Source organism: Marmota marmota, unplaced genomic scaffold, assembly GCF_001458135.2.
Source record: "Marmota marmota marmota unplaced genomic scaffold, marMar, whole genome shotgun sequence".
Classification (NCBI taxonomy): Eukaryota; Metazoa; Chordata; class Mammalia; order Rodentia; family Sciuridae; genus Marmota; species Marmota marmota.
The window spans coordinates 33,024,706-33,052,179 of NW_026000005.1; the positions used below are offsets into that span (position 1 = coordinate 33,024,706).

At 38.1% G+C, this 27,474-nt stretch overlaps 1 protein-coding gene across 1 annotated transcript; it reads left to right on the top strand.

Annotated features, from left to right (window-relative positions):
* On the top strand, positions 1 to 27,225 carry Atic (5-aminoimidazole-4-carboxamide ribonucleotide formyltransferase/IMP cyclohydrolase). The gene is made up of 16 exons (XM_015481336.2): positions 1 to 152; positions 481 to 607; positions 4,197 to 4,273; positions 5,204 to 5,270; positions 7,887 to 7,975; positions 8,250 to 8,401; positions 8,916 to 9,072; positions 12,240 to 12,365; positions 13,452 to 13,559; positions 14,343 to 14,428; positions 15,320 to 15,409; positions 17,503 to 17,631; positions 21,781 to 21,873; positions 24,482 to 24,664; positions 26,564 to 26,719; positions 27,009 to 27,225. The coding sequence occupies exons 1-16, from the start codon at positions 5 to 7 to the stop codon at positions 27,126 to 27,128; spliced, it is 1,908 nt and encodes a 635-aa protein (XP_015336822.2). The 5' UTR covers positions 1 to 4; the 3' UTR covers positions 27,129 to 27,225.
* The last annotated feature ends 249 nt before the right edge of the window (positions 27,226 to 27,474 follow it).

A 27,474-nucleotide genomic window follows, 5' to 3' on the forward strand; every position in this document is an offset into this window, starting at 1 on the left:
GCTTATGTCATGTGACAGGACCGTGTCCGTCCCACCCTCCCGCTTCCTGCACCGGACCGTCCCGGCCGCGCCTCCTCCTTCGCACGTGGTGTCCCCGCAGCCGCCGCGCTCTCCCGGACTAGGCGCTGCAGCCATGGCTCCTGGCCACCTCGGTGAGGCCCTCGCGGAGCCGCGCCATCTGCGAGCTTGCTTCGCAGCTCGGTGTCCCGCCATGGCTGTGGCCGGGCGGCCACCGCTGGCCGGGCTGGGCTGGGCTGCGGACCTCTCTGTGGGCTGCGATCGGTGCCCAGAGCCCGCCTGTCCCCGCGCAGCGTCTCCTTCCCCGGGCTCGCCAGCTTGCGACCCGGGTGGCTTCGGGGCAGGGCCTGCCTGTCGTAGGCCCAGACGCTGGCCTCCTCACGCGTGAGGTTCCTCCCCCAGGCCTTGGAGAAGCAGTGTAACGTACTGCAAGTAGTGAGCAAAAAATGCCTTCTCTTTCAGCCTTGTTCAGTGTCTCTGACAAAACTGGCCTTGTGGAATTTGCCAGAAATCTAACGTCTCTTGGTTTGAATCTGGTCGCTTCCGGAGGAACTGCAAAAGCTCTCAGAGATGCTGGCCTGGCAGTCAGGTAAGGGACAATTTAGTTTTTAAGGTAAGTCCAGGCAGAAAGTGATCCATCCAGAAAAGAATGTAATCCAGGAACCATGAATAAAACTCCTTATACTGAGTAACCCTGCAAGGTTGGTGCACTCCTCACCCACTTCATGAAAGAGGAAAATGAGCCTCAGAAGTTTAGTAACTTAACAGATCTAGGGTCAAGTAAGGTGTATGATTGGAACCCAGGTAGTTTCAGAACCCCACATTAATTTAGGTGGGTCATCTATTATGCACGATGAACTCAAAAGTTATAATTTCCTCTGTTCACGTGATTAATTGTTTAATAAAGCTGTTTACATGTTTTGAAGAATCACATTTACTTCCCCTTGGCACCTCCCCTAAGGGGATGAAAGAGAGAACAAGTCATTCATTGGCTCATTTATTACCTTACTAGGCAGTGGAAGGAGATGCCCAGGAGATAAAGCAGGAGGCCATTCCAGACCTCAAGGAGCTTGCATTATGGCTGGAGAGGAGGGAAGGCCACTGAAAGGCAGAAAGTGAAAAGGACAGATATAATAACTGTAGTGAGAGTTCAGAGGAAGGCCATATCAACCTCTGAGAGAGATTTTAGAAAAGGGATGAAAACTGCCTTTGTTGCTGTGTGGAAAGTTCACTTCTGGCCCTACAGACCATGTTGATGTGGATTATCCACCTTTTTCTTCATGTAATTCTGTGGTGCATGAGCAGAGCCTCCCTAGATGTACAAGTTCAGATGCCAAGAGAAAGCTTTATTAAATAAATGCTTTCTCTCAAATTTTTTTTGTCCTTTTCCAGTACTGGGAATTGAATCAAGGGTGTTCTACCACTGAGCTACTTTCCCAGCTCCCTACTGCCTCCTACCCCACCACACACACTTTTTACAAAAAAAATTTTGAGACAGAGTCTCACTAAGGTTTCCCAGGCTGGCCTCAAACTTGGAATCATCCTGCCTCAGCTTCCCAAGTAACTGGGATTACAGATGTGTACCTCTGCACCCTGCTGTTTCTCAAAGCCTTTTTACATCTTAACACTGAGGTAGTAAAAGTGGCTTCTGATTCTCAACATGTTGATGTATTCCTTCCAGTGTTTTTATAAGCATTTCCTCTCTTATGTGAGGTCTGTGAGAATCACAGAAAGCTGGCAGGTCCATTCTTCTGAAGAGCAGCAGGATGAGACTATGGAGTCCATATGTCTTCTTTCCATTGGGCTGAGTTGGGGTCAGTTCTCATCTGTCCCCACCTTTTTCTCCTTCAAACCTTGTATTATGGAAACATTCCAGGCAAAATGAGTATAACGTGTAAAGTAATAATAACCTCTATGTGTGTGCTATCGAGTTTAAATAGTTATCAACTTTCCAGTGTTATTGTTATTTCTGTCTCTACCTACTCCTCACTTACCCCCATTATGATGATAGCTTTTCTTTTTTTTTTTTTAATTGAGAAGATAGATATGTTTCTATGCTATTAAAGGGTGAGAATGTTCTCCATGAATGGTTTACATAGAGCCCAGCACTATAAACTTCATTGAATGGAGTAAGACAAGTGAGAGGGGTGTTTTTTTGTTATTTGTTTTTTTGGTACGAGGGATTGAACCCAGGGGTACTTAGCTACCCAGCCACATCCCCAACCCTTTTTATTTTTTATTTTGGGCTCACTTAGTTGCTTAGGGCCTCTCTAAATTGCTGAGGCTGGCTTTGAATTTGTAGTTCTCCTTCCTCTGCCTCCAAGCCACTGGGATTACAGGAATGTGCCACCATGCCCTACCTGAGGGCTGTTTTATGTATATTAACTCATATAGTCCTCCCAGTAACATTTTTGGTGTGGGTAATATTGTCCCTATTAGGCAATTAAGAAAACTGAGTTACAAAGAAATCTGTAGGGGGGTTGGGTGTGTAAGTCAGTGATAGAGTGTTTATGTAGCATGCAAAGAGGCCAGGATCTTTCCCAGAAAGGTAACTGTTGTCTTGTGTGGTCAACTGGTGAGGTTTCAGAGTATACAATAGTAAATAGAGAATTGTTTCTGAAGACTACATGTGTTACAGACAAATTCTTGAGTACAAAGGAATAACAAGCTTTTTAACCCCACATGTTTATTTCTAGGAATAAATCTGCTATCTCTGTTTTAAGTGATAATCTTTAGTTGGAAGAACTGAATTTTATTTACTGAATTTATTCCTGTGTAGTGTACTCAGGAAATCTGTATCCTGTTTTCAGAATTTGCTGTTCTAAAATTTTATTATTTTCTTCCTATAAATGCCATATATGTTGATTGCAGAAAATTTTTTAAAGTGTGGAAATCTATAAAGAAGATAGTAAAAAGGCTTATAATTCTCAACATGTTAATGTCTTTCTTCCAGTGTTTTTATAAGCATTTACTTTACTTCATAGCTTACACAGAAGATACAGTTTTGCTTCTTGTTTTTTTTGCCCTTGCTTATATATATTATGGGCATTTTCCCACATCATTACAATTTATAATTTTGCCAGAGAATGTTTATGTGTGTAGCTTTCTGGAGGTCAGCTTGACTGATGTGGGTTAATATTTTAAAATTGCCCTTTATATTTTATGATCCCTGTTATCGTTTTTCTATGTAGTTTTAACATTTACATAGTATTTAATGACGTTTTGTATAACACCCACACTGCTTCTTTTCCCCCTTTTTTATGGTATGAGGAGTTGAACCCAGAGGTACACTATTCCTGAGCTTCATTCCAGTCCTATCATATTTTAATTTTTTTTGAGACAGGGTCTCACTAAGTTGCTGAGAACCTCTCTAAGTTGCTGAGGCTGGCCTTGACTTTGTGATCCTCTTGTGTCAGTTTCCAGAGTAGCTAGGATTTGGGGCATGTCTTGCCACATCAGGCCTTACCTCACTTTTCAGAACAGGCTTCTTTTTCCACTTGTTTGATATGCCACTTTTATGCTTTTTTAATCATAAAACTCAATTCTTATTTCTACTTGGTTAATTTCTGAGATAAGAATATTTTTAATGCTTCTTATTAGATACTGCCAAATTGCTTCTCAGGTTGAATCTATTTCTTAATATTTAATTAGTATGGTTTATGATTCAATTTCTGAATTCCTGAAAAAAAAATGTAAAATTAGTGCTTTAGTATACTGGTTTTCCCCAAACATACTTCAGTTAAAAAATAGAATAACATTTGTTTGGAAAGTTAATAGAATTTTATGTAAGAAATGAAATGTACCTGGCCAAGGTGGTGCACTCCTGGAATCCCAGTGTCTCCAGAGGTTGAGGCAGGAGAATCAGAGGTTCAAAGCCAGCCTCAGCAATTTAGCAAAACCCTAAGTAGATTAGTGAGACTCTGTCTAAAAATTTTAAAAAGTTCGGGGAGGACTAGGAATATAGCTCAGTGGTTAAGCACCTCTGGAATCAATCCTTGGTACCAAAAAATAAGAAGTCGAATATTGTGAGAAACTTAGGACACTGGAATAATTTTTTTTTTTGTTCAATTCAGGCTGTGAAAAAAAATCTCTTGAAATGAGAACGATAGACTTGATGGGAGCTGTTTGGATTATTGACAGTTCAGAAATAGTCCTAATATTCTGTTTATCTGTTTCAGAGATGTCTCTGAGATAACTGGATTTCCTGAAATGTTAGGGGGGCGCGTGAAAACCTTGCATCCTGCAGTCCATGCGGGTAAGTGATATTTTCAGTTTAAAACAATCAATGGTTTACAAGAATATTTTAAAACTTTATAGAACAAAGGAGAAAGAAAGCAAGTCGTAAGCTGAAAAAAATTACTGCTTATTAGGTTATATTGGTTTTGTCACATCAGCTGTCAAATTTCACACTGCATTAGAACCTGTTTAAAATCTGCCTTACCTTATTACATGATTAATTCAGATTGTTTACTTTTGCTTGTTCTTACTCTTGTCTTAATAACTACTAATTTAGAGTGTTGTATTTCCTATTGGAGTTACTGAAAATATTTAGTTTTTATAGTATAAAGTATAGACTTTTAAGATCAGAAGATACCTGATTTTTTTAAAAAATATTTTTTTAGTTGTAGATGGATCTTTATTTTATTTATTTATTCTTATGGGGTGTTGAGGATAGAACCCAGTGCTTCACACATGCTAGGCAAATGCTGTACCACTGAGCTACAACCCCAGCCCCCCAAATACCTGATTTTTAAAGGATATTTTTTGGAGTGCTTTATTCATTTGCCTGACACAGTTAATTGCAAATAAACAAAAATTGTAATAAATAGTATATTGCTACCTTGTTAGTCGCAGTAAAATTGGGCAAACAAAAACTGGAAGGCTAATGATCATCAGAAAAGCCGTTGATTTAGGGAACACCTGAACTGTGATGGATTTGACACAATTGGTATAAAAATTTGTTTTACAGCTTTTACATTTTGTTACTCAAGAACAGTATATTAGGTACTGATCCAAGAGATTTTTAAATATACTCACTATTATTTTTGCTCAATAACTCTTAAACTGCATTTTGTATTCATATAATTAAGAGCATTAAAGGATTTAACTTGATTGATGGGACTACATTAAAATAAGTACCTTCTTGTTTTCTGAACTTAATCTTTCTTTAACTTTGTTAAATTAGGAATCCTGGCTCGTAATATCCCAGAAGATAATGCTGACATGGCCAGACTTGATTTTAATCTTATAAGGTAAAAATCCGAAGTTGAACTTTTAACACATCAAGGAACAAAGACAAAGAATATGCTCAACCTGATGTTCTTCACCCGCTTTTTTTTCCCTTCACTGTAAGCCCTTGCAGAGTCCGTCTTTCTCTCCCCTCCTCTCTTCCCCTGGTTCCTTTCCTCTACTAATATCTCTTCAGTTTTCCTGAGATCCCCTCACCTTTCTTTTTCTTTTTCCTCTTTACCTTCCACATATGAGAGAAAACAACCCTTTATTCAACCATTGACTTTTCATATTTCAGCCCCTGTATATTTTCTTTACAGGGTTTTTAGTTTAGGTATAGGTCTTTGATTCATTTTAAATTAATTTTTATATATAGGTGTGAGGTAGGGGTTCAGCTTTACTCTTTTGCATGTGACTGTCCAGTTGTCCTGCATTATTTGTTGAATAGATTTTTTAAATTGTCATTGGGTGGGCTTGGTCTGCTGTGTTTCTATGTTCCATTATGCCAACACTACTTCACTACTGTAGCTCTGTCTTATGTTTTGAAATCAGCTGAGTTTTCCAACTTTGTTTTTCTTACTCAAGATTATTTTGGGCTCGGTGTAGTGGCCCACGCCTGTAATCCCAGAGACTCAAGATGCTAAGGGAAGAGGATTGCAAGTTCCACTCCAGCTTTGGGCAATTTAGCCAGTTCCTGTCTCAAATAAATAAATAAATAAGTAAAACAAACCAGGATAGAGATACAGTTTAGAGCACTTGCAGGTTCAATCCCCAGTTCTAGAAAGAAAAAAATGACTTCCCATTCAGGGACACTTGCATTTCCACATAGTTTTGAGGAATACTTGTCCATTTCTACAAAAAAAGGTAGTTGTAATGGGATTGTGTTCAATCAATAGGTGATTTGGGAAATGTTGCCATTTCAGGAGTATTAAGTCTTCCAACCCATGAACATGGGATGTCTTTTCATTCATTTCAGTTTTTCTTCACTTTGTTCCATCATTATTTTGTACTTTTCAGTATACAAGTTTTATATGCTTGTTAAATTTATTCTTAAATATTTTTATTCTTTTTGATGCTATTGTAAGTAGTTTTGTTTTTTGAATTTCAGTTTCTGATTGGTCCTTGCTAATGTATACAGTTGCTTTTTGTCTATTAATCATATATCCTGCAACCTCCATGCATTTTTTTTTTTATTGGTGCTACTAGGTTTTCTTGTGAGTTTCTTGGGATTTTCTGTATATATAAAACATCATGGCATCTGTGTGTGGAGGTAACTTCACTTTTTTTTTTTTTTTTTTTCTAATCCTGAGGATGCCTTTTATTTTTTTGGTGAGTTTTCCTGACGGAAACCTCTAGCACAATGTTGAATATTAGTGATAAGAAAGGCTTTTCTTTTTAAGTATTGGGGCTCAAGCTCAGGAGCACTTAACCAATGAGCCACATCCCCTTGTCATTTTTTTAATTTTGAGACAGTTCTGGCTAAGTTGTTGAGATTGGCTTTGAACTCTAAATTCTCCTGCCTCAACCTCCTGAGCTGCTGGGATTACAGGTATGCGCCACCGCTCCTGGCTTGTCAGGTGCATTTTTGTGCATCTATTGAGATGATCAGATATTTTTTTGTTCTTTATTCTGTTAGCATTACATTAACTGTTTTTTCTGTTTTAAGAATATTTTTTAGTTGTAGCTGGACACAATATCTTTATTTATTTTTATGTGATGCTGAAGATCAAACCCAGTACCTCACAGTGTAAGGCAAGCGCTCTACCACTGAGCTACAGCGCCAGACCTTAACTCTTTTTTTTTTTTTTGATACTTACCCCAACTCCACATTATTGGGATTAAACTCAACTTGCCATGATGTATAATTTTTTTTCTATTTTTGTGGATTCAGTTTGTTAGGATTTTTTTGTGTCAACATACATAAGAGGTAGTGGTCTGTAGTTTTCTTGGGACACGTTTATCTGGTTTGGTATCAGGGAATAGACAATAGAATGAATTGGGGGGTTCAATCTCCTATTTTCCCGGAGTTTTTGATCATTTTTACTACTTAAACATGTTTGGCTCAGGAGCCTGCCCACAGGAATTTGAAGTCCAGAGAGTGGAAGTCTACTTCATTAGTCATTTTAAAATTATTTCTGCATTTTAAGTTATTCTTTTGGCCTTCCTGTTAACATCATTTTTGTGACCGCTCTGAAGGCAAAACAAGTATTTCACCTTTAGAATGTTCTATTGTTTTTCATCACCGTGCACAGTCCATTGGTAAGTGAATCTAAATTTGAACATCCTAGATAAAAGTGATCACAGTCTAAAATGAGGGTGTTATTTGTAATTTGGTGTTTTCCATTTCTGTTGAAGTGTTTTAAGTTTCTGATAGCCTGATGAGATTACCCAAGCAGGACACTGGTCCTTGGAGGGACCAGTGTGTGACCAGATCAGAGCTGCAGCTGACTATACCAGCTGGACAAGTAGACCTTTTAGCACAACTTTTTAGAACTTTTTAGAACTCTGAATGTCAGGCTCACAGTTTGTAATTTGGATCTTTTTGGCTTTGATCACGTTTCTAGTACTGACTTCTTCCTAGATAAGCTGTAAACCACATAAGCTGAGTCTTCGGTGATGCTCGCTTCTCTCCTTTCTAGAGTTGTTGCCTGTAATCTGTATCCCTTTGTGAAGACAGTGGCTTCTCCAGATGTAACTGTTGAGGAGGCTGTTGAGCAAATTGATATTGGTAAGTTAGAGAAACCATTTGGAGGACTGACTGAGGAGGGGATTATTTGAATTCTAATGAGATTTTCTTTTCATTATTAATGAAACAAAGATAGTTACTTCTCCAAGATTATCTTCTGGGATAATTATAACTTATCTATTTTATTATCTATTTGTGGTATGGAGTTTTATTTAGGTATTTTTTTCCTTATTTGTTTTCCTTTTTAAGTCAAGAATTAAAGAGAACTTTGTGTACAGTGACTATAAAGATATTTTTTTGTTGTTGTTCTTGAAAGGTGGAGTGACCTTACTGAGGGCCGCAGCCAAAAATCATGCCCGAGTGACAGTTGTGTGTGAACCAGAGGACTATGTGGCAGTGTCCACAGAGATGCAGAGCTCTGATAGTAAGGACACCTCCTTGGAGACGAGACGCCAGTTGGCCTTGAAGGTGGGGGATGCACTAAAGTTACATCTGAGCCAGGCATGGTGTTGCAAGCCTGTGATCCCAGTGACTTGGGAGGCTAAAATCAGGAGGATTGATCGCAAGTTTCAGGGTAGCCTCAATAATTTAATGAGGCCCTAAGCAACTTAGTGAGACCCTGTCTCAAAATGGAAAATAAACAGGGCTAAGGATGTGACTCAGTGGTTAAGACCCCTTGGTTCAATGTCTGATACCTCCAAAAAAGTGATGTTTATCGAGTGCAGTGTTTGCCAAACCAAATGTATTCAGTTCTTGCTTAGATATATCACCTAACAAGGCTTTGTTTGGAACTGCTATCCTTTTGTTAAAAATAGAATCTACCAAAAAGAATGAAAGACAACAGGAAGGGATCATTTGTAGAGTTATTCGTTGTTTGTGCCGTGTTTGTCTCATGCACAGGAACCAGGTATGCAGTTTGCTGTGTGCCTAAAACTCTCTTATCCCTGCTGCTAGTGTCTCACAAAGCTTACACCTTTTGTAGGCATTTACTCACACAGCACAATATGATGAAGCAATTTCAGATTACTTCAGGAAGCAGTACAGTAAAGGAGTGTCTCAGATGCCCTTGAGGTATGGAATGAACCCTCATCAGACTCCTGCCCAGCTCTACACACTGAAGCCCCGGCTTCCCATCACAGGTAAAGCCTAGTGTTGTGTGACTGTGCTGTGTCTGGATACTTGTGTGGCTTTCTCTGCATTGTACCTGATATGAGTCACATTTAGAAAATAAGATAAATTACATAATACTTCTTGCAACTATCCAAAATTGGGATACCAGTTGGACTTGTGAAATGTCGAAGAAATCTGGGGTGGCAAAGAGGTCAAGTTAGAGATGCAGATTGGAATGTCCTTCCTATGTGGATGGATATTTGTAAAGATGCGGGATAGGATGGGATGCCTGGGTTTCACAGGGGAGGGTCAAGACAAGCCTTGGGGTGCTTCTCCACTTGGTGGCAAAGTAGTGGAGGGACCAGTGGAGGAAAACCTACACATTTCGATGAGGTGGAATGCTTTAGAATAGAGGAAGGACTTTTGGGGAGTGATTCAAGGAGCAGTGTCCTTGGAATGATAGCTTTAGAATCCATTTGAAGTGGGCCAGAACATAAATTTGAGGTTCGGAAATAATAATGATACATAATTCTTCAAACAAATTAGGATTTCCATTGGTTTCTAGAGTGAAAAGAGGGTTTTCAGTGTGTTCCTGATGTGGGCTGTTGGAACAAGTCCTTGATTAGGGAGAGTGGAGAATAGGCAGAGAGAATTATAGGTGTGGCAGCTTCAGAGACCAAGCACTGATAGAGCAAGAGCAGCCTTGCTCACAATACAAGGGCACGCCCAGAGCCCACAGGCTGACATCTTTGCTGGTGGGAAGAAGCAGGCCTTCGTGTCAGCTTTCTTTGTTGGTCTCAACAGCTTGGGGAGAGGTGGAAGGGAGCAGGATAACTTAAAATGCTCTTTTCCTTACCCTTCACATTCTTTCACTATCTGTTTTTATTCTACCTCAGGTACATTTTGTGTCTAACAATACTCATGTCCCCATTCACTCCATAACAGACACGACTGTCTTAACTGATCTCCGCTTTCTCTCTTGGCCTTCTTGTTTCAACAACAGAGAATCTTAAAAATGTGCAGCAGATGATGTCACACCTGCTTGAAACCCCTTTCAGCCTTCCCTCTTCAAGCACCTGCCCAGATCTATTTCCTCTGCAGCGCCCTCACCCCGCTCCCTAAAAAATACTTAAAAAGTCTCCCCAGCCTCCCTCCCCCAAAAGATATATATATATATATATATATATATACTTACATATACAATAAGTATATATAGTAAATATATGTATATAAATATGTATTTTATATATTACAAATATATAATAAATGAATACATATTTATATATTCATGTATATTTATTCTATATATATATGTATTTGTATGTTTACATATTAATATATTATATATAAACAGTATACATTTATATATATAGTACTCTTTGAACTTAGGTGAGTGACATAGAAGAAACAAACTAGACAATAATGAATTGTAAAAGTAAAATATTTCACAAGACATACAATGATTCATAATAAAGTGAGGCACCCTGTGTATAGCTCCTCATCTCCCTTGCTTCATAGACAAAGTAGCTGTGTCACGAGTGAGAGAATAATTGGTTTTTGAAACATCTCAAGATTTGAGTACCAGTTACCCTTCAAATATCGAATATTTAAAGACACTAATAATTGGTCAGACAGAAAGTTCTGCAGAGAAGTTCTGAATCTAGTAAATAGCTAAGTAAATAGAAATCGTCTCATTTCTAGTCGTAAGAAACTAGTCATTACAATCATACACACAATTCCATCTTTACTCTTGCTTCAGTTTTGTTTCCAGACACACAAACAAGCATTTACCTTGTAATGAAATCACTGTCAAAAACATTCAAACCATATGATAAAGCAAAATGCCCCCTCTGTTGTGAAAATAAGCATATGTTTGGGAGAAATTCAATGAGTCTCTTACAGTAAATCATTGTTTATTTGCCCAGAGCCACCTCTGCCATATTTACCATAAAACATAAGAAGAAAACAAACAAACAAACAAACATTCATACCCCCACACACTAAAATAAGGGAACAATAAATCAAGACTTTTATATCTGTACTAGTGAAAATGCTTTTGATAATGGAAAGTACGAGAACTGAAAGTACATGAAGATATTTTTTGCCTCAGAACCCAAATGAGGACTATAAATTACAGGGAGGAAGTATCTGAGATAAAACACAGGTGGTACACACCTGTAATGTCAGCTACTCAGGAGGCTGAGGCAGGAGGATGTCAACTTCAAGGCCAGCCTTGGCAACTTACCAAGACTCAGTCTCAAAATTCAAAGTGCTGAGGATGTAACTCAGTGGTGGAGGACCCTTGGCTTTAAACCCCAATACCTCCCTCAGCCATGGGCATTTAAGTTCATCCACGTCTTTTCATGGCTTAATAGCTTGTTTCCTTTCATTGCTTAGTTTGTTTGCCTCCCTCATAAGCTTACTGAAGACAATGATATGGGGGAGAGGTAAGAAGGGGTCCTTTATTCACTGATGTATCCGAAGTGCCTGAGCAGCCACTAATGTGGTAGGCAGTTAGCAAACATTTTGTGCAAGGTTTTTACTTTTTTCAAAAAAGTCTCTACTATTCAAGATAACATGAGGGAAATTAAAATCATGCAGCTTTGTTTTTAGTTAGTGCTGGCTCACTGTTTGCTTATATGCACATCTTATGTTTATTCATGAGAGATACTAGCTCATGCCAAAGGTAGGAAAATAGTTAATGCTAGACTCTGAAGTTGCAGGCTCTTCCTAACTGCGATTTAGCTTTAGGCCATCTACTGCTTCTGCTGCAAAAGAATTTCTTCTTTCCTTCTCCTTTCCTCCCACCTGCACCTCTTGCTTTAGCTTGTAGTATAATTTTTTCAATTGACAAATTGTAAAATTGTCAATATGTACTCTTTATCTATAATTACAACAATTATCTCAATTCTGAATTTACATGGATCTCTGACTGATTTCCAGTCTTGTCCCGATTCCTTCTATACCTGAAACTCTATTGTTGATTGATGTCTAGTCTGGCTGGATCTGGTCCTCCAGCAGTGTGTGTGCCTAGCACCGGTGTATGAGCTCAGGTTCAGCTGCTTTGTTTTTCTTTGTCAAGTTCCTATATGTTAGTGTCTCTTCGCTCTTAATTGTACTTTACTTGAAACATTTGTGTAGACTTGATAAGTTTTATTTTTTAAGGACTGTAAAGTGTATGTGTGTTTGTATACAGTTCTCAACGGAGCGCCTGGATTCATAAACCTGTGTGATGCTTTGAATGCATGGCAGCTGGTGAAGGAACTCAGAGAAGCTTTAGGCATTCCAGCCGCGGCCTCTTTCAAACACGTTAGCCCAGCAGGTAAAGCACTGTGTTCCTGAATGCTCTGGAGCTGCTCTCAATGTGTTTCTTTTAAGATCCTTTTATATGCTTTTGTACACTTCACATGCTCTAATGTGAATCTAGGTGTTCTGTGAAGGTTTCAGTGAGTCTAGTGATAATAGTATCAATATAATAATATCATAAAATAACACATATAATTATTTGACAGTATTATGAGATAGGAAAATCAGGCCTTTTTTGCTGTGTAAGCATGATTGTATCAATCAAATGTTTTTCCATGTTTAAAAATGAATCTTAATAAAACATGAAGAAGTTCTTATGACACTTTATCTGTAGCTCCGCCCGCCTCCCTGCCCCAATACTGGGGATTGAACCCAGGGGCACTCTACCATTGGGTTACATCCCCAACCCTTTTGCTTAAATGTTATTTTGAGACAGAGTCTCACTAAGATGCTAAGGCTGTCCTGGAACTTGCAGTCCTCCTGCCTTAGTCTCACAAATTGCTGGGATTACAGGCCTGCACTACTACAACTTTTTATAGCCATTGTATGAGATACCTTTTTGCTTCTGAATTTAAACCCTGATTCATACACACACACACACACACACACACACACACACACACACACACATTCTGTGTGTGTATATATATATGTTATAGAATTAAGAATATACATATGGATACACACACATATCACCAGCTTTGCTGACAGTGCAACATATAATTATTTCTCAGTATTTATTACTTGTTAAAGCAATAGGAGCAGGGAAGAAATAATTAGTGTGTGTTACCAAGCAAAACAGAAAGAGTCAATAAGGAAGTAGCCCAGCTTCCTACACACTGGGTGCTATCAAGTTTCAGTGGCTCTGTTTGCAGAGGCTAGAGAGGAGATTAAAGCCCCAACCCTACCCTCCTGCTGCCTTGGCTCCCCCAGCAACTCTATTTTTGGTGTTTAATTTTGTGGATAAGTAGAATTTTATTTGGCACAGGTGGTAAAAAATGTGCTGCATAGACTAGACGTTTAAAAAAGTCTTGATTTAGGAGTTGACTACTAGCAACTTGAGGCTTTAAGTTTATTGATTATTTTGTGGTTTTCGCTATAGGAGCTGCGGTTGGAATTCCACTCAGTGAAGATGAGGCCAAAGTCTGCATGGTCTATGACATGTATAAAACCCTTACACCCATATCAACTGCATATGCAAGAGCAAGAGGTGAGACTAATAGGATTTTTATTTTGGGGGGAGAAAAAGCAATATTTTATCCTAAACAGAATAAAATAGTGATGTCGTTGTTTCAGTATAAAATTTCAAGTTATATTTGTTTTTATTAATACTTAAGAATGAGTATGAGTACCTTGGAACAAACTTGTTCATAAAATTATGTTAGATTTTAATGTGATAAATGGAATTTTGTATATATAATTTGACATTGAATGCATTTTGATTATTATATGATAAAACTATATATTACTTTAACTATAAAATTATATTGTTTTATATACATCAGAAATATCTAATTCTTGAGTTTATTAACATGGATTTTATTGTAATTGTATAAAAGATTATTGAGAAACCTATTGTAGTTTATCATCTATAGCAGAGTCAACAAACTATAACCTTCAGACTGAATCCAGCCTGTTTCCTATATTTATAATGTTTGATTAGATCCTGGCCACATGCATTTTTGTGTATTTTTAGTGGCTGATTTTGAACTCCAGCTGCAGATCTGAGTAGTTGCAATAGAGAACACTAAATGCAAAGCTTAAAGAATGTTTACTGTCTGGCCCTTCACAGAAAAATTGTTCAGTGCCATTCTAGAAGGTAAAATTGATGAAAGCTTGCTGATTGCTTCAATTAAATGACATTGATGGATCTGTTATTTGTCTTACGTAAACAATAAGAAAAATAGATTTATATATGATCATATAGGCATGTTTTAAATGTAATTTTCTGTGTGAGTTTGAGTGAATACCTTATTTTAATTTTTATTTACAGGGGCTGATAGGATGTCTTCTTTTGGTGATTTTGTTGCATTATCTGATGTTTGTGATGTCCCAACTGCGAAAATTATCTCCAGAGAAGTAAGTGGACATTCATGTATTTTGATCTGTGTGTAACTGAGTAAAGAATTATTCATTCATAGTGTTTTTTGAAGCTATAACCTATATAGTATTTGTATTTGTACATGCTATAAATTAGCGAAGTATATCATGTAGAATGTTCATATATTTTATGTAGTGCATGAATGCTTATTTTTCTAATTTTGAGATGTAGTAAATTGATTTTAAATGGATATCTGATGTTTGGGTAGTTTTTCTTTATTTATGTAATTCTTTTAAGTTCTCTAGTGAGTATTATTGCCAAAGTTGCTGTTTCTGAAGAGCCGGGCCATCTTGGTTGCTAATGAAATAATGAAATACCTTTGTAGATCCTGAAAGAGACCATAATGGGAAAAAAATATAAATTGCTTTGAATACCTAACAAACATTCCATAAAGGTGATGTTGCCATTGGTGTTGGGGAAACAGAAAAGGAAAAAGTTATATCTCTGGTTGCATCTGGTCTGTGTATCTTGCTGTGGAAGAGCAGGCTTTACCTGATGCTCTTGAACCAGGTCCTGACAGAGCCTGGGCTAGAACCTGCTGCACCTAGTGTAGAACATCACCTTGTGAAAAGAATAGTAAGAATTGAGTTTTCTTCCTGTGGTACATGTAGTAGAGCAAACCCTCATGTACTTAGTTAAAACTGAAGAAAACTAGCCAACAACAACAACAACAAAATTACAAGAAAAGCAAGGAGATAGGGTCAGTTGTAGAAAATAATTCTATTAAAATAAAGTTTAAAGAATTTTAGTATCAGCATTATCTGTTGGTAGAAACTTGTAAATGCTATAATATTTAAGACAAATAATTTTTGCTAGATTTTTCAGTCATTTTTTTAAAACATAGAAACTAACATTTAATGTACTTCTAGGTGTCTGATGGTATTGTTGCCCCAGGATACGAAGAAGCAGCCTTGAAAATACTTTGTAAAAAGAAAAATGGAAACTACTGTGTTCTCCAGGTTAGTGAAATTAATTGGAAACATTTATTTGCTCTTATTTTGTGTTTCTCTTTCCCCTTGTTTAACTTTCCTTTATGCAGACACCTTAATTTATTCTTCTCCACTGTAACATCTTTATCCTTAATCCTGCAGTTTCTTATTAATTTTGGGGTTTAAGGTAAGGATATAACTTCCTTTCTATTCATGATTTTTTTTTTTTTTTTTAAGAATTTGATGTGGTTTCCTGTTCAAAGGGTGTGTTGTTGGATGAGAAAATCTCCTCATCCTTTTTTGCTACTGTATTTCCTTTTTTAGAAGTAACTTTCTTGCTTATCTTTCTTGAAATAGCATATACATATTCATCAAACAATAGCACTTGCATTTCTTTTTTTGTTTTCTTACTGAGACAGGTATACCCTGCTTCTGAGTTAGGAGTTTTTCCCATTCTGTACATCTTAACTTACTAGCCAGTCACCAGTCACCTCTGCACACACCTCTTCAGTGAATAACTTGAAAAAGTCCTAGAAGCTGAAATAGGACTGAATCATAGGTTGTATATATTGATGATTCTGATAGATCCTACCCCTCTTAGAGGTCACACAACCAATTCATATGTTTATTTTTTTTGATTGAACCCAGGGGTGCTTACCACTAAGCCATATCTGCAGCCCTTTTTGTTTTTTATTTTGAGATAGTCTCACTACAGTCCTTAAAGCTTTGCTAAGTTGCTGAGGCTGGCTTTGAACTTGCAATCCTCCTGCCTCAGCCTTTTGAGCTGTCGGGATTACAGGCGTGTGCCACCACACTTGGCTGTATAACCAATTTAATGTGCTAATGGGCATTGTAAGAGTGCCTGTTTTCTCAGTATATTGACAACACTGTATGTTTTTAACTTTTTAATCTTCACAGATAGGTGAATGTAGCATCTCATTGCAGTTTTAATTTCTCATTATGTTTGGAGTGACCATCTTCATATTTAAGAGTATTTTTACTTTTTTTTTTTTGAATGAACTATTCATTTTCTATATCTGTTTTTCTATGAGGTCTTTCCTTACTGATTTTTATGAATTCTTCTGTATCAGTACGATCAGCCTATGAAAGTAAAAACTCATAATACAATTTCCCACAAGGTCTTATTAGAAAATCTATAGAATCCCAACTTTATATGCTGGAAGTTGCTAAGTGTACAATTTATTGTTCCTGAGTATCTTAGGGGGATTGGTTTCAGGAATCAGATACCAAAGTTCAAGGATGCTCAACTCCATTTACAAAGGGTTCAAAATTTGAGAAGATCACAGTAAATGACAAGATCCCTTCCAGACAGCAAAGGCACAGAATGCCAGTTCTATTTTCTCCAACTTAACTTCTAATTCCAATGTTAGCTAGGTATTTTGTAATAGATTTTTAGAAAGAAAGAAAAACTAGAATGTAATTTTTTTTTTTTTGGTTACCGGGGATTTAACTCAAGGGTACTCGACCACTGAGCCACATCCCCAGCCCTATTTTGTATTTTATTCAGATACAGGGTCTGAGTTGGTTGTGCCTCAGCCTCCTGAGCCATTGGGATTACAGGCATGTGCCACCGTGCCTGGCTTAGAATGTAATATTTTTGCTACAGTAGTTAATGTAACTGAGAACACACGCTTCCTGGAATAATTGATTTTATTTTATTTTTTTTTCTTATTTATACATTCCCCACACTTTTTTAATTGGTGCTCTACAGTTATGCAAAATAATGATTTCATTAACATTTGTATGTGCACATGATATAACAATATAATTTGGTCAGTTTTGTTCCCTAGTACCTCTCCTTTCCCCCTCCCACTCCCCTTTTCCCTCTCCTTGTGCCCTTTCTCTATTCTACTAGTCTCCCTTCCATTTTGGAATAATTGCTTTTCATATGTTGTATATAAGTTGTAACTTAATACCTAAACATTTTGGAGCAAAATATTGATGCCTGGGTGTAGTATTATATCTATATTAAAACAATCTCATGTTTGCATTAGGAAAATGAATGTAATTTTATGTAGGATGAAATCTTTTAAACACAAATTAAATGCAAAAATTTAAAGATGTGGATCTAATATTTTTAACTTTTTAAATTTGTGTTTTAGATGGACCAGTCTTACAAACCAGATGAGAATGAAGTTCGAACTCTCTTTGGTCTTCGTTTAAGCCAGAAGAGAAATAATGGTGTCATCGACAAATCATTATTTAGCAATGTTGTTACCAAGAATAAAGAGGTAAGTTTGAAAATATCTCAACTGAATGCTAGTAACTTTAGTAGGTCTGTTTTTAGCATTTATAAATTAACATTAAGGGCCATATCTGCAACTGTATGCAAATGGATATAATCTTTGTACTGCGATGGATATTTAGGTTGCTTCTCAGTGCTTGTTCTCAGTGCTGTGATCAGTGTCATTGTGTAGATGGTTTTTATACTTGTACTGCTTGACTCTTTGTAGGAGGAATGTATTAGGATAATGGTGATTTGGGGAGGCTTATGTATTTTATCTCATTTAATCTCAGGGCACTAGGGGCAATGTCTGTCATCTCTTGTAAATATCACATAATTGTGACATTAGGTTCAGTTTTAAAATGTGCTCAAGTGAGCATGCACAGTGACATGCACCTGTAATTCTAGCAACTTGGAAGGCTGAGGTGAGAGGATCACAAGTTCAGAGACAACATCATTAACTTAATGAGGACTACAGATGTAGCTCAGTGGAATTGCCCGAGTTCAATCTCTAGTACCCCCCACCAAAAAAAAAAATTGCCCAGCGTACATATTAGGAAAGTGGATGAACTATTATTTGTTTTCTGAAATAACTTCTTTTTAAATATTAAATTTTTAGTTTTAGGTGGACACAATATCTATTTTATTTTTATGTGGTGCTGAGGATCAAACCCAGGGCCTCATGCATGCTAGGTCTCATGCATGCTCTATCACTGAGCCACAACCCTAGCCCATGAAATAACTTTTTTTCTTTTTTTGGTGATAGGAATTGAACCCAGAACTACACCCCCCGGACACTAAAAAATCTTTATTGGGCTTTCAATTTGGAAGGATATTTTTCTGTATCTAAAATTGTGTGTACTGTTTTTTTCCAGTGATTTGCTTACTTTATTTATTTTTGTGTTACTAAGGAATGAACGTAGGGATGATTTGCCACTGAGTTAGATTCCCAGGCCTTTTTATATTATCTTTTTACTTTTAGAGAAGGTCTCACTAAATTGCTGAGGCAAGCCTAGAACTTGGGGGTCCTTGTGCCTCAGCCTCCTGAGTTACTGGGATCCTAAGCATGTGTGTACCACAGTGCCTGGCTTTTCTAGTGCTTTAAAGGTATCACTGCTTTGTTTTCTGGTTTGGTTTGGTATGAAAAACTGGAGAGAGATTTTGAGGATCTCGATGGTCTCATTTTGCTCCAGAAGGCCAATTTATACTTCTGGCAGGCAGGTAAAAGATGTCTGTCAGGAGTTGAGCTGATTGGAATGTGGACTTCAGTTTGTGAGGACTGGTCTGTTGATGGGTCAGCTCTGCTCTGCAGAAGCATGGGTATCCATTAGTATCCTCTCCTCTGGACTCCAAGTGTGTCCTTAGCTCTAAAGCTGGCAGCATCTATGCCCAGCTTATTGGAAAGTGCCTTGAGGGGAAAGCATAGGTTGTCAGGCTTATTTTTTCCTGCTCCAATCTCTATAGAATCTTTGCCTGTCAGTATTTGCTGTTTCTGAGCTCTGGGTCCATCTTTTTGTCATTCCTGGGAAAGGACTGGTCTTTTTGCAAGCTGTTTACTAAGGCAGAAGAAGAAGTTCTCATTCATGAGGTTGCACCTAGAATGAAAATAAGCTTTAAAGTGTTTATCAGGATAGTTCTGTCTATTGAGCATGGGGTGAATAAGATATCTTTCTTGTTTTTCTTTATTGATTTAATGTATATTTTTTCCTTTTTTTTAAAAAATTAGCATTGCTTCAATGCAAAGAAACATGTAGACATTGTACATAGGGATATCTTTGAGCCCTTGGGAGTTCATTCTTTATCAGGTCTGTTAGGTTCTGCAATTTCCACATAGAAACAGTATTTTGCATTAGCATTAGAGGCTCACATTTTTTTTTTTTTTAATTTTGAATCACTTTATTGACCTGGTTGGTTAATTTTTTTGAAGAAATTTATTTATTTTGCAGTGCTAGGCATGGAACCCAGGGCGTCTTGTAAGCTAGGCAAGTGCTTGTATCCTAATCCAATGTATTTTTTAAAACATTGAGAGGGTATGGACCTAGATTCCATGGTAGTTATGTTGGCAGTTGTTCCTGTTGAGAGTGTCACTTTTTCAAGTTTTGTTTTTTTTGTAGGTCCAGAGGTATTGGACTGATTAATAATTCAGCAATTTTTGATAGGTTTTGTGTCTGAGTATTTTTTACAAGGGTGGAGGGTATGCTCTTAATTTCTTAGCCAATTTTTTTTTCTTTTTCCTAAGTATTCTTAGTAGCAATTTGGAAGCTTAAGGATAATAGTGATAGTTTTATTTTTCTTTATATTCTGCATTCTCTGTCCCCCTTATTTTACAGCAAATTTTGTTAACATTTCTGCTTCAGAATCATTAGTCTTTACTACTAGGTCTGGAACAGGTTCAGTCCTGCAAGAGCTGGACAGTGGAACGAGTGTGTATTAATATTGAACATGTTTGAATTATTTTCTCTTTTCCCATTTTTTCTTGAAGTGCTTCAGTTTGTTAGATTCCCTCACTCCCATGACTTTTTCTCATTTTCTCATATTCCTGACTCTAACTCAGAAAAGCAGGGTTATATTTGAAGGTAGACACCTCGGTGGCTGGCTCTCATTATTAATCTTTCCTGGAACCTAAAGAATCAAATTTGTAGTTGGTGACTCAGACAGCAGATAGAGATAAGAAAGGTCATATAACATTAGTAATCTTAGAATAATAAATCTTTCATAAATTCTAAAAATGTTTTTAATCAAATTTTTAATTTTGAGATTTAAAAACAAAATTGTAGGTCCACACATGGTTGAAAGAGTTCCTGTGTCCCCTTTGTCCTAGTGATAACTTCTTGCAGAACTACATGTAGTCCAGACCTATAGCCATAAAGTTGAGATACAGAACATTGCCATTACCACCAGGGTCCCTCCTTCTGCTCCTCTATAAGCCAGACTCACTTTCGTGCTGTGTCCACCCCTCCTTAACCTTGGAGAACTGCTAATCTGTTTTCCCTTTGTATAATTTTCATTCATTGTACGTTCGTGTGCTGGGTTTCCCGTACACTTAATTTTCATTTTGTTGGTTAATTGCTTTGTGGCATGGTAATTGTAGGTTTAGTTTTTAAAAACAGGCCAAGCGTTTCCCAGAGTGACTATACCATTTCACCTTCCTACCCACAACAGATGAATGATTCAGTTTCTACCAACTTTTGGTGTCACTTTTTACCACTGACTTTAAGTTTAATGTACATTTCCTGATAACTCATGATGTTAGACATTTTTTTATGTGCTCATTTGCCATCTGTATACCTTTTTGGCGAAATGTCTTTTGTATCATTTGCCCATTTTCTAATCAAATTGGCTTGTTGTTTTGTTACTGAGCTTTGAAAAATTTTTTAATATTTTACAGTTCTTAACCAGTTGTATAGTTTGCAGGTACTTTCTCTGAGTTTTTAGTTTTTGTTTTCATCCTTTTAATGGTCTTTTGCAAAAGAGAATCTGTGACTTTGATGAAATCAAACTCTCCATTTTTCAGTCACTAATATTTCAGTAAGCTGCAGCCATATCTTGTGTCCACTTAGCCTACCAGTGTAGATTGCTGTCCTTTTTTTCACTTCTTGTTAACTCTTTCTATTAAAGATGGTGGCATTTTTGACTGTGGTACATATTGTTGCATTAGGGCGGATAGTTCTGCCCACAATATTCTCAGCAAAGCAGAAAAGGATCCTGTTTGATTTTCCTGGAACAGCTTTGGCTGTTGCACCACAAAGGTCTATAATAGCTATGAAAATTAATCTCAACCATATTCCTCAACATAAATTTTACCATGTCTCCAGAGAGTGAAAGGTATTCTTGTCAAGAAGATATCATTTGTCAGTTTGGGAGTACAGTATTTCATATCTCACATGATGTACATGAGCTTAATCCAGAGTTGCCGCAAAATGGCATTAGTTTACATCTGTGACACCTTGGGCTTGTGCCAAGTTCTGCCATGAATATGTTAAATAGTTGATCCTTTTAGTAAAACATGGTAGTGGATAGCCAGGACATTTAATTTCACTCTGCCATTTGAGTGGCATAACTACATTAAAGGTCTGTTACTTTAACTGGCATGGAAGAAGCTTAAAGGTAAGTTTTAAAAGCCTGATGTGACTTTTCCATCCTGTGTTTGTCTCAGGTGCCGAAGTCTGCCCTCAGAGACCTCATCGTGGCCACCGTTGCTGTCAAGTACACTCAGTCTAACTCCGTGTGCTATGCCAAGAACGGGCAGGTAACCAGGCTATCAGATCCACCTCAGGGGAACTGTTGTTTTACAAAATGATATTCAAATATCCATCTGCCTCTGGTACTGGACAGCTTGAAAGGGAACGCTTGCCAGGTTTTTTTTCTTCTGGATTTGTCAGTATTTACTCCGCGCCTTGGTGTAGACTGTTAAAACTAATGATGATTAAGAAGGAGTTTTGGAACCAAGTACTAAAATTAGTTGTGGTGCTTCTTGCCTAGAATGTGTGGGATCAGTGAGCTGTTGAAAATCTGGTTCCTTCACTTCCCTTCCCCCACTGTAGTATTTCCAGTGGAGAGGATGGAAGGAATGGTCTGGGCACCATGCAGGCTCAATTTTTGCAGCTTTCTGGGTATTTTTCACATTCCTATTTTCTTTTTTTGTTTGTTTTTGCAGTAATGGGGATGAAACCCAGGGTCTTACATGTACAAGGCAAGCGCTCTGCCACTGAGCAACATCCTCAGCCTTTTATAATATCTTCCCAAAAATCTGTTGTATAGAAACACTTTTAGAGAGGACGCTTTTAAATTCAGGTCTATTGGGGTGTGGTCTGTACACAGTAAAACTCAATCCTTTTAAAATGTAGTTAGACCAGTTTTCCCAAGGTGTACCATTGTGTGACCACTGCCCTAGTCAAGATGCAGATGGTCCCAGACATTCAGCAATTGCATTTAGGATTTGGGGGTTTGATGATGAGGGTGTTAAGCATGCCCAGATTACCTTCTGTTTTTCACTCTGTACAAACTAAGATATTCAGTACTTCAGTATAGAATAGGCTTCAGGTACATGATGTTACCCATTATAGCTAATGTAAGTCTTCTGAGCATGTGAGGTAGGTAGCCATGCTGCGCCATGGTTTTCAGTAGGGTAGGTGTACTTAGTGGCTTTCTTTGTTCTTGTTTTTGTTGTTGTTGTTTTGGTACAGGGACATGAACCCAGGGCTGCTTAACCACCTTATACCCCCAGTTTCTTTTTAATTTTTATTTCTGAGAGAGAGTCTTGCTAAGTTGCTGAAACTGTTCTCAAACTTGGAATCCTTCTGCCTCAGCCTCTGCATTTTTGACTTAAGATCTTTTCAGCTTCCTGTGGGTTTATTGGGATATAAGCTCACTATAAGTTGAAGAGCATCTATGTTGAACATTTCTTATTTATTTATTTTTAAAGGATAGAACAGAGAGGGAGACAGACTCTTCTACAGAGGAGGGGGGCCAAGTTGCTGCCCGAGGGAGTGGGGATGTCCTGCCCTTTATAGACTTTAGATTTGCTTTGTTCTCATGCCCTGTCTTCCCATCCTGCCTAAATGACCCAAAATGTGGAGTGATCTGAGGACCTGAATGAAGCCCTCTAGGGGCTGCTCATTAACATCTCCTTGAAGGGAGGAACAGTTCCCTAGTGGCAGATAACCTTGTCAACAGGTTGGGGGAAGGGAAAGTGCTCTGGAGGTATTATCTCCTTCTGAATCAGCCCTCATTTTCCTGACCCAATCATTCATTACCAAAGCTGACTGTCCTTTTGCCCCTCACCCCCCAACTACCACAGTCCCCTTCTGGTTAGGGAACGCTTTACTGCTACAAGGGGAAGTGGACCATGACCACTCTGGCTGCTTGGGGCTGAGAGGGGGCAACATGGGCAAGCAGTCTGAGTTTCCCTTTTAGGAATGTTTTGGGGGAGTCAGGGGGTCCCTGGTGAAAGTTCGGTTTGGAAGCAACAGGTTGTAAAGTTATCTGGGAGGTGGGTGCTTCTCTGAGAGAAACAAAAACACATGAATGCTTGAAAGAGATGGATACATAATAAATGTTGGAGCATCCAGAACATGTCAGTGAATATCATGATGACGACAGAAACCAATACTCTCTCAACAGGAGGTGCAAGGGCTAAGAAGCTGTTCCCATAACAAGGCCAGTGAGGACACAGCCTCTATTTGTGAATGTGAATCTTTAATGATATTAGTTACATCATTAGAGTTATCAGGAGTGTAAATGTAACAGTTTTTATAATGTCATAGATACCCTTATAATAGTAGTTAAGATATATAATGCCCTTTGACTTTTGTAAAATACTTTTCTATTGGCATAACCTCTGTGTAGGGAAGATCTGTTACTTAGGGCTAGATAATCATAATAGGAAACACAGTTCAAGCCTACCTGAGTAGGAGAACATTTCTTACTATTAAAATAACTTCCCTGCATCCAAACCACAGAATACAAGATTGAACTGGTTTTTCATTAAGGTCTCTCCTAACTCGAGGGTGAACTTGATTTTTCTGTGGCTTCAGCTCTATGGGGAGCCCTTTCTTTTTAGAGTGTCTTCAGCTTGGCTCTTGACATTTGTTAAATTATTTGGCCCATAAATTCAAGGAAGGGTAGGAGCAAGAGAATATTACTTAACATGTGACCTAAAAGATCCTTTAGTGGTTGCCAGAGGTTAAGATTGCCAATCTCTGATAACAATTTTGGAAGGTGTGGCTCTTGATGTCTTGGACTCAGATTCTGATAAAATCCAGTAAGGCCATGCAGAATGATTGCTTCACTGCTGACATCCTTTGAGAAGAAAGGTTTGTTTCACTAGGTGCTCATTTTAATGTCTGTCTTCCCAGGTTGTCGGCATTGGAGCAGGACAGCAGTCTCGGATACACTGTACACGCCTGGCAGGGGATAAAGCGAACTATTGGTGGCTTAGACACCATCCACAAGTGCTCTCAATGAAATTTAAAACAGGCGTGAAGAGAGCAGAAATCTCCAATGCCATCGATCAGTATGTGACTGGCACTATTGGCGAGGTAAAAGGATTGTCATTGGGTTCTGATCAGACTGTTGTTTACCCTTTTATGTGTAATAGACTTCAATTTCATCACTAGAGAGGAGACATTTTTCTTGAAATTCTGTATTGTTTACAACTGAAGCTTTTTACCGATTTTTTGCACCCCCCTCTTACCTGTTTTATTCCCCCCTCCCCTCACACCAGTCCCTTTTGTTTTTTATTTTGAGACAGGGTCTCACTAAGTGTCTCCTGTCTCAGCTTCCAGAGGTGCTGGGATTGCAGGCGTGCTGTTCTTGGCTCACTTCATTGTTTTTTATCCTTTTTTGAAACTAGTGCTGCCAAATTTATGTCTCCCCCTCTAAAACATACTCCATGTGCTCATTGTCTGTTTTCGTTAATCCTCTACAGCCTCAATATTTTAATAACAATTTACTNCTTGGCTCACTTCATTGTTTTTTATCCTTTTTTGAAACCCCAGAGCTACTGTTGTGTTTTTTTTTTTTTTTTTTTTTTTTTTTTTAAGTTATAACCACTGGTTTAACTCTGGATGATTGTACTTCCTCTGTGGATTACAAGCTTTTCATGACTAGGATTGTTTTTTATCGATCTCGAGGTGCTGAGCATGAGGCTTCCTGCATGATAGGTGTGTATCCAGCAATAAATACAATTACCTGATAGCAGGTACTAGTGGCTTTCTTCTTGTCCCAGCACCTTTCTAACAAGCAGCATTAACAGCTCCATATAGTTTTGTTGTCTTTCCTGTTTTTAAATGCCTTCTGTTTTGAAGAAGGCATGTGGGAGGTTTTAAGTTGCAAACATCAGGTAGCCTGCCAGAGGAAAGGATTTTAGCCGAGTTTCTGGACACAGCAAGTGCTTAACAAAATATCGGATGGAAAATGGATCTGGTAATCAAAAACCAGGTGTTCTTTTGAATGGGTGAATTGACTATGCTAAAATGTCCATTCAGGACCAGGAAGCAATTCAAGTGTCATTGAAGAGAGGTTGCACACTGTGCCCCAAGTACTGAAAACACTCTTCTTTTTCACTTTGTTACTTGGAATTTTCAGTTTGCTATTACCCAGCAAACACCTACTAACAGTCTTGGAAGAATCTTTATGTATGAATAAGAATAAAAATATGCTAAAGTCAAAACGGAAGTACCCTTTAAAATTTGAATAACTGTCTTGTCTGTGCTGCTACAACGTTATCACAGACTGGCTAATTTATACCATAGAAACTTCTTATAATTTTGGGCATTGAGAATTCTAAGGTTAAATTGCTGACAGACTTGGTGTCTTGTGAGGGCTAATCTGTGCTTCAGTGATGACACCTTTTGGTGCATCGCTGGCAGTGGTGGGACAGATTCTGTGTCCTCACAGACGAAAGAGGTGGGCTTGCCCCCTGAAGCCATTTCACAAGGTACTAATTCATGACAGCCTTCATGGCATAATGGTCCCACTTCTTAGTACCACTGTATTGGGGACTAATAAATTTGGGGTTTATACAAACATTTAAGCAACATGAATGGTGTTTTGATTTGTCTATATCTGACTTTATACCTGAGTCTAAAATTGTGTGGAAATGTAGTGCTAGACTGTTATCTGTTTCCTAGATTGCGAATGAATTTCTGTTTGCTTTAGTACAGGGATAAAAAGTAATGGATTTAACTTAAGAGATTTGAGAGCAAATATTTGGAATAAACTGATTTAGAAAGTAAAAATGACATAGTCTATATTTGGTAAACTTAGAATCACTTTTCTTCCTTAATGAAAATGTTTTAAAAAACATCAAAGAAATTCTTAAAATATGTCTAGTTGTGTCATTTAAATGCCCAACTGTGTTTCTGGCCTTGTTGCTTTGCTCTTCTTCAGTTAGAACTAAAGATGGTGTTGGACTAACTTGTCCTCACTCCCACCAGGGTGAAGATTTGCTGAAGTGGCAGGCGCTGTTCGAGGAAGTCCCTGAGTTACTAACTGAGGCAGAGAAGAAGGAGTGGGTGGACAAACTAAGTGACGTTTCACTCAGCTCCGATGCCTTTTTCCCTTTCAGGGATAATGTTGACAGAGCTAAAAGGGTAAGTAGGAATTGTGCATTTGCATAGGATTGAGCATCATGTAGAAATGATTTCCAAAGTCCTGCTTCTGATTTTTAAATTTCTTGGAGTTACATATCAAAGTTGTGGCTATGTGATATAAACCAGTACTACCGAGAGGATTATTGGACTTCTCCATTTGATGTGTGGATCATCCAAACGCTGTTCTTTGGCCTGTATGAATGAGGTTTCATTGGCTTACACTTTGTGGAGGGGGATTTTGTTTTTTGCATAAACTGGTTTTGAAAATCAATACCAATTTTTCCTTCAGAGTGGTGTGGCGTACATTGCAGCCCCTTCTGGTTCTGCTGCTGACAAGGTTGTGATTGAGGCTTGCGATGAACTGGGAATCCTCTTGGCTCATACGGATCTTCGACTCTTCCATCACTGATTGTGTCACACCTCAGTGGTGTGCTCGTGCGTAAGGGAATAATTGTGTGAAACTTTGAAAATACCTTTTTAGAAAATAAAACATTTTAATGATTAGATCCATGGTTTTAGATGGTTGGGTTTTATTTATCTTAAATCTACTCTTACACTGGCACTTTATGCATGGGGGTTTTTGTGCAGAGCACAGGAGCATCCCTACCTGTTGGAGCTTGGCACATCCACAGGGTTCCCTGAATGAAACAAATCTGCCAGTGAGCCACAGAGGCTGAGCATGTGAGCAGATGACACCATCCTTGCTCCTCAAGCTTCCCTGGGGGGTTCCTCTCAGGCACGGTTTTTTTTTTGTT

What these genes read in the sequence shown, in the direction of transcription:
- Atic (XM_015481336.2), top strand. Translation starts at nt 5, where the DNA reads ATGTCATGTGACAGGACCGTGTCCGTCCCACCCTCCCGCTTCCTGCAC. An exon ending in GATGCTGGCCTGGCAGTCAG is followed by an intron (nt 608 to 4,196) that starts GTAAGGGACAAT and finishes TATCTGTTTCAG; the next exon opens with AGATGTCTCTGAGATAACTG. An exon ending in GAAACTACTGTGTTCTCCAG is followed by an intron (nt 15,410 to 17,502) that starts GTTAGTGAAATT and finishes TTTGTGTTTTAG; the next exon opens with ATGGACCAGTCTTACAAACC.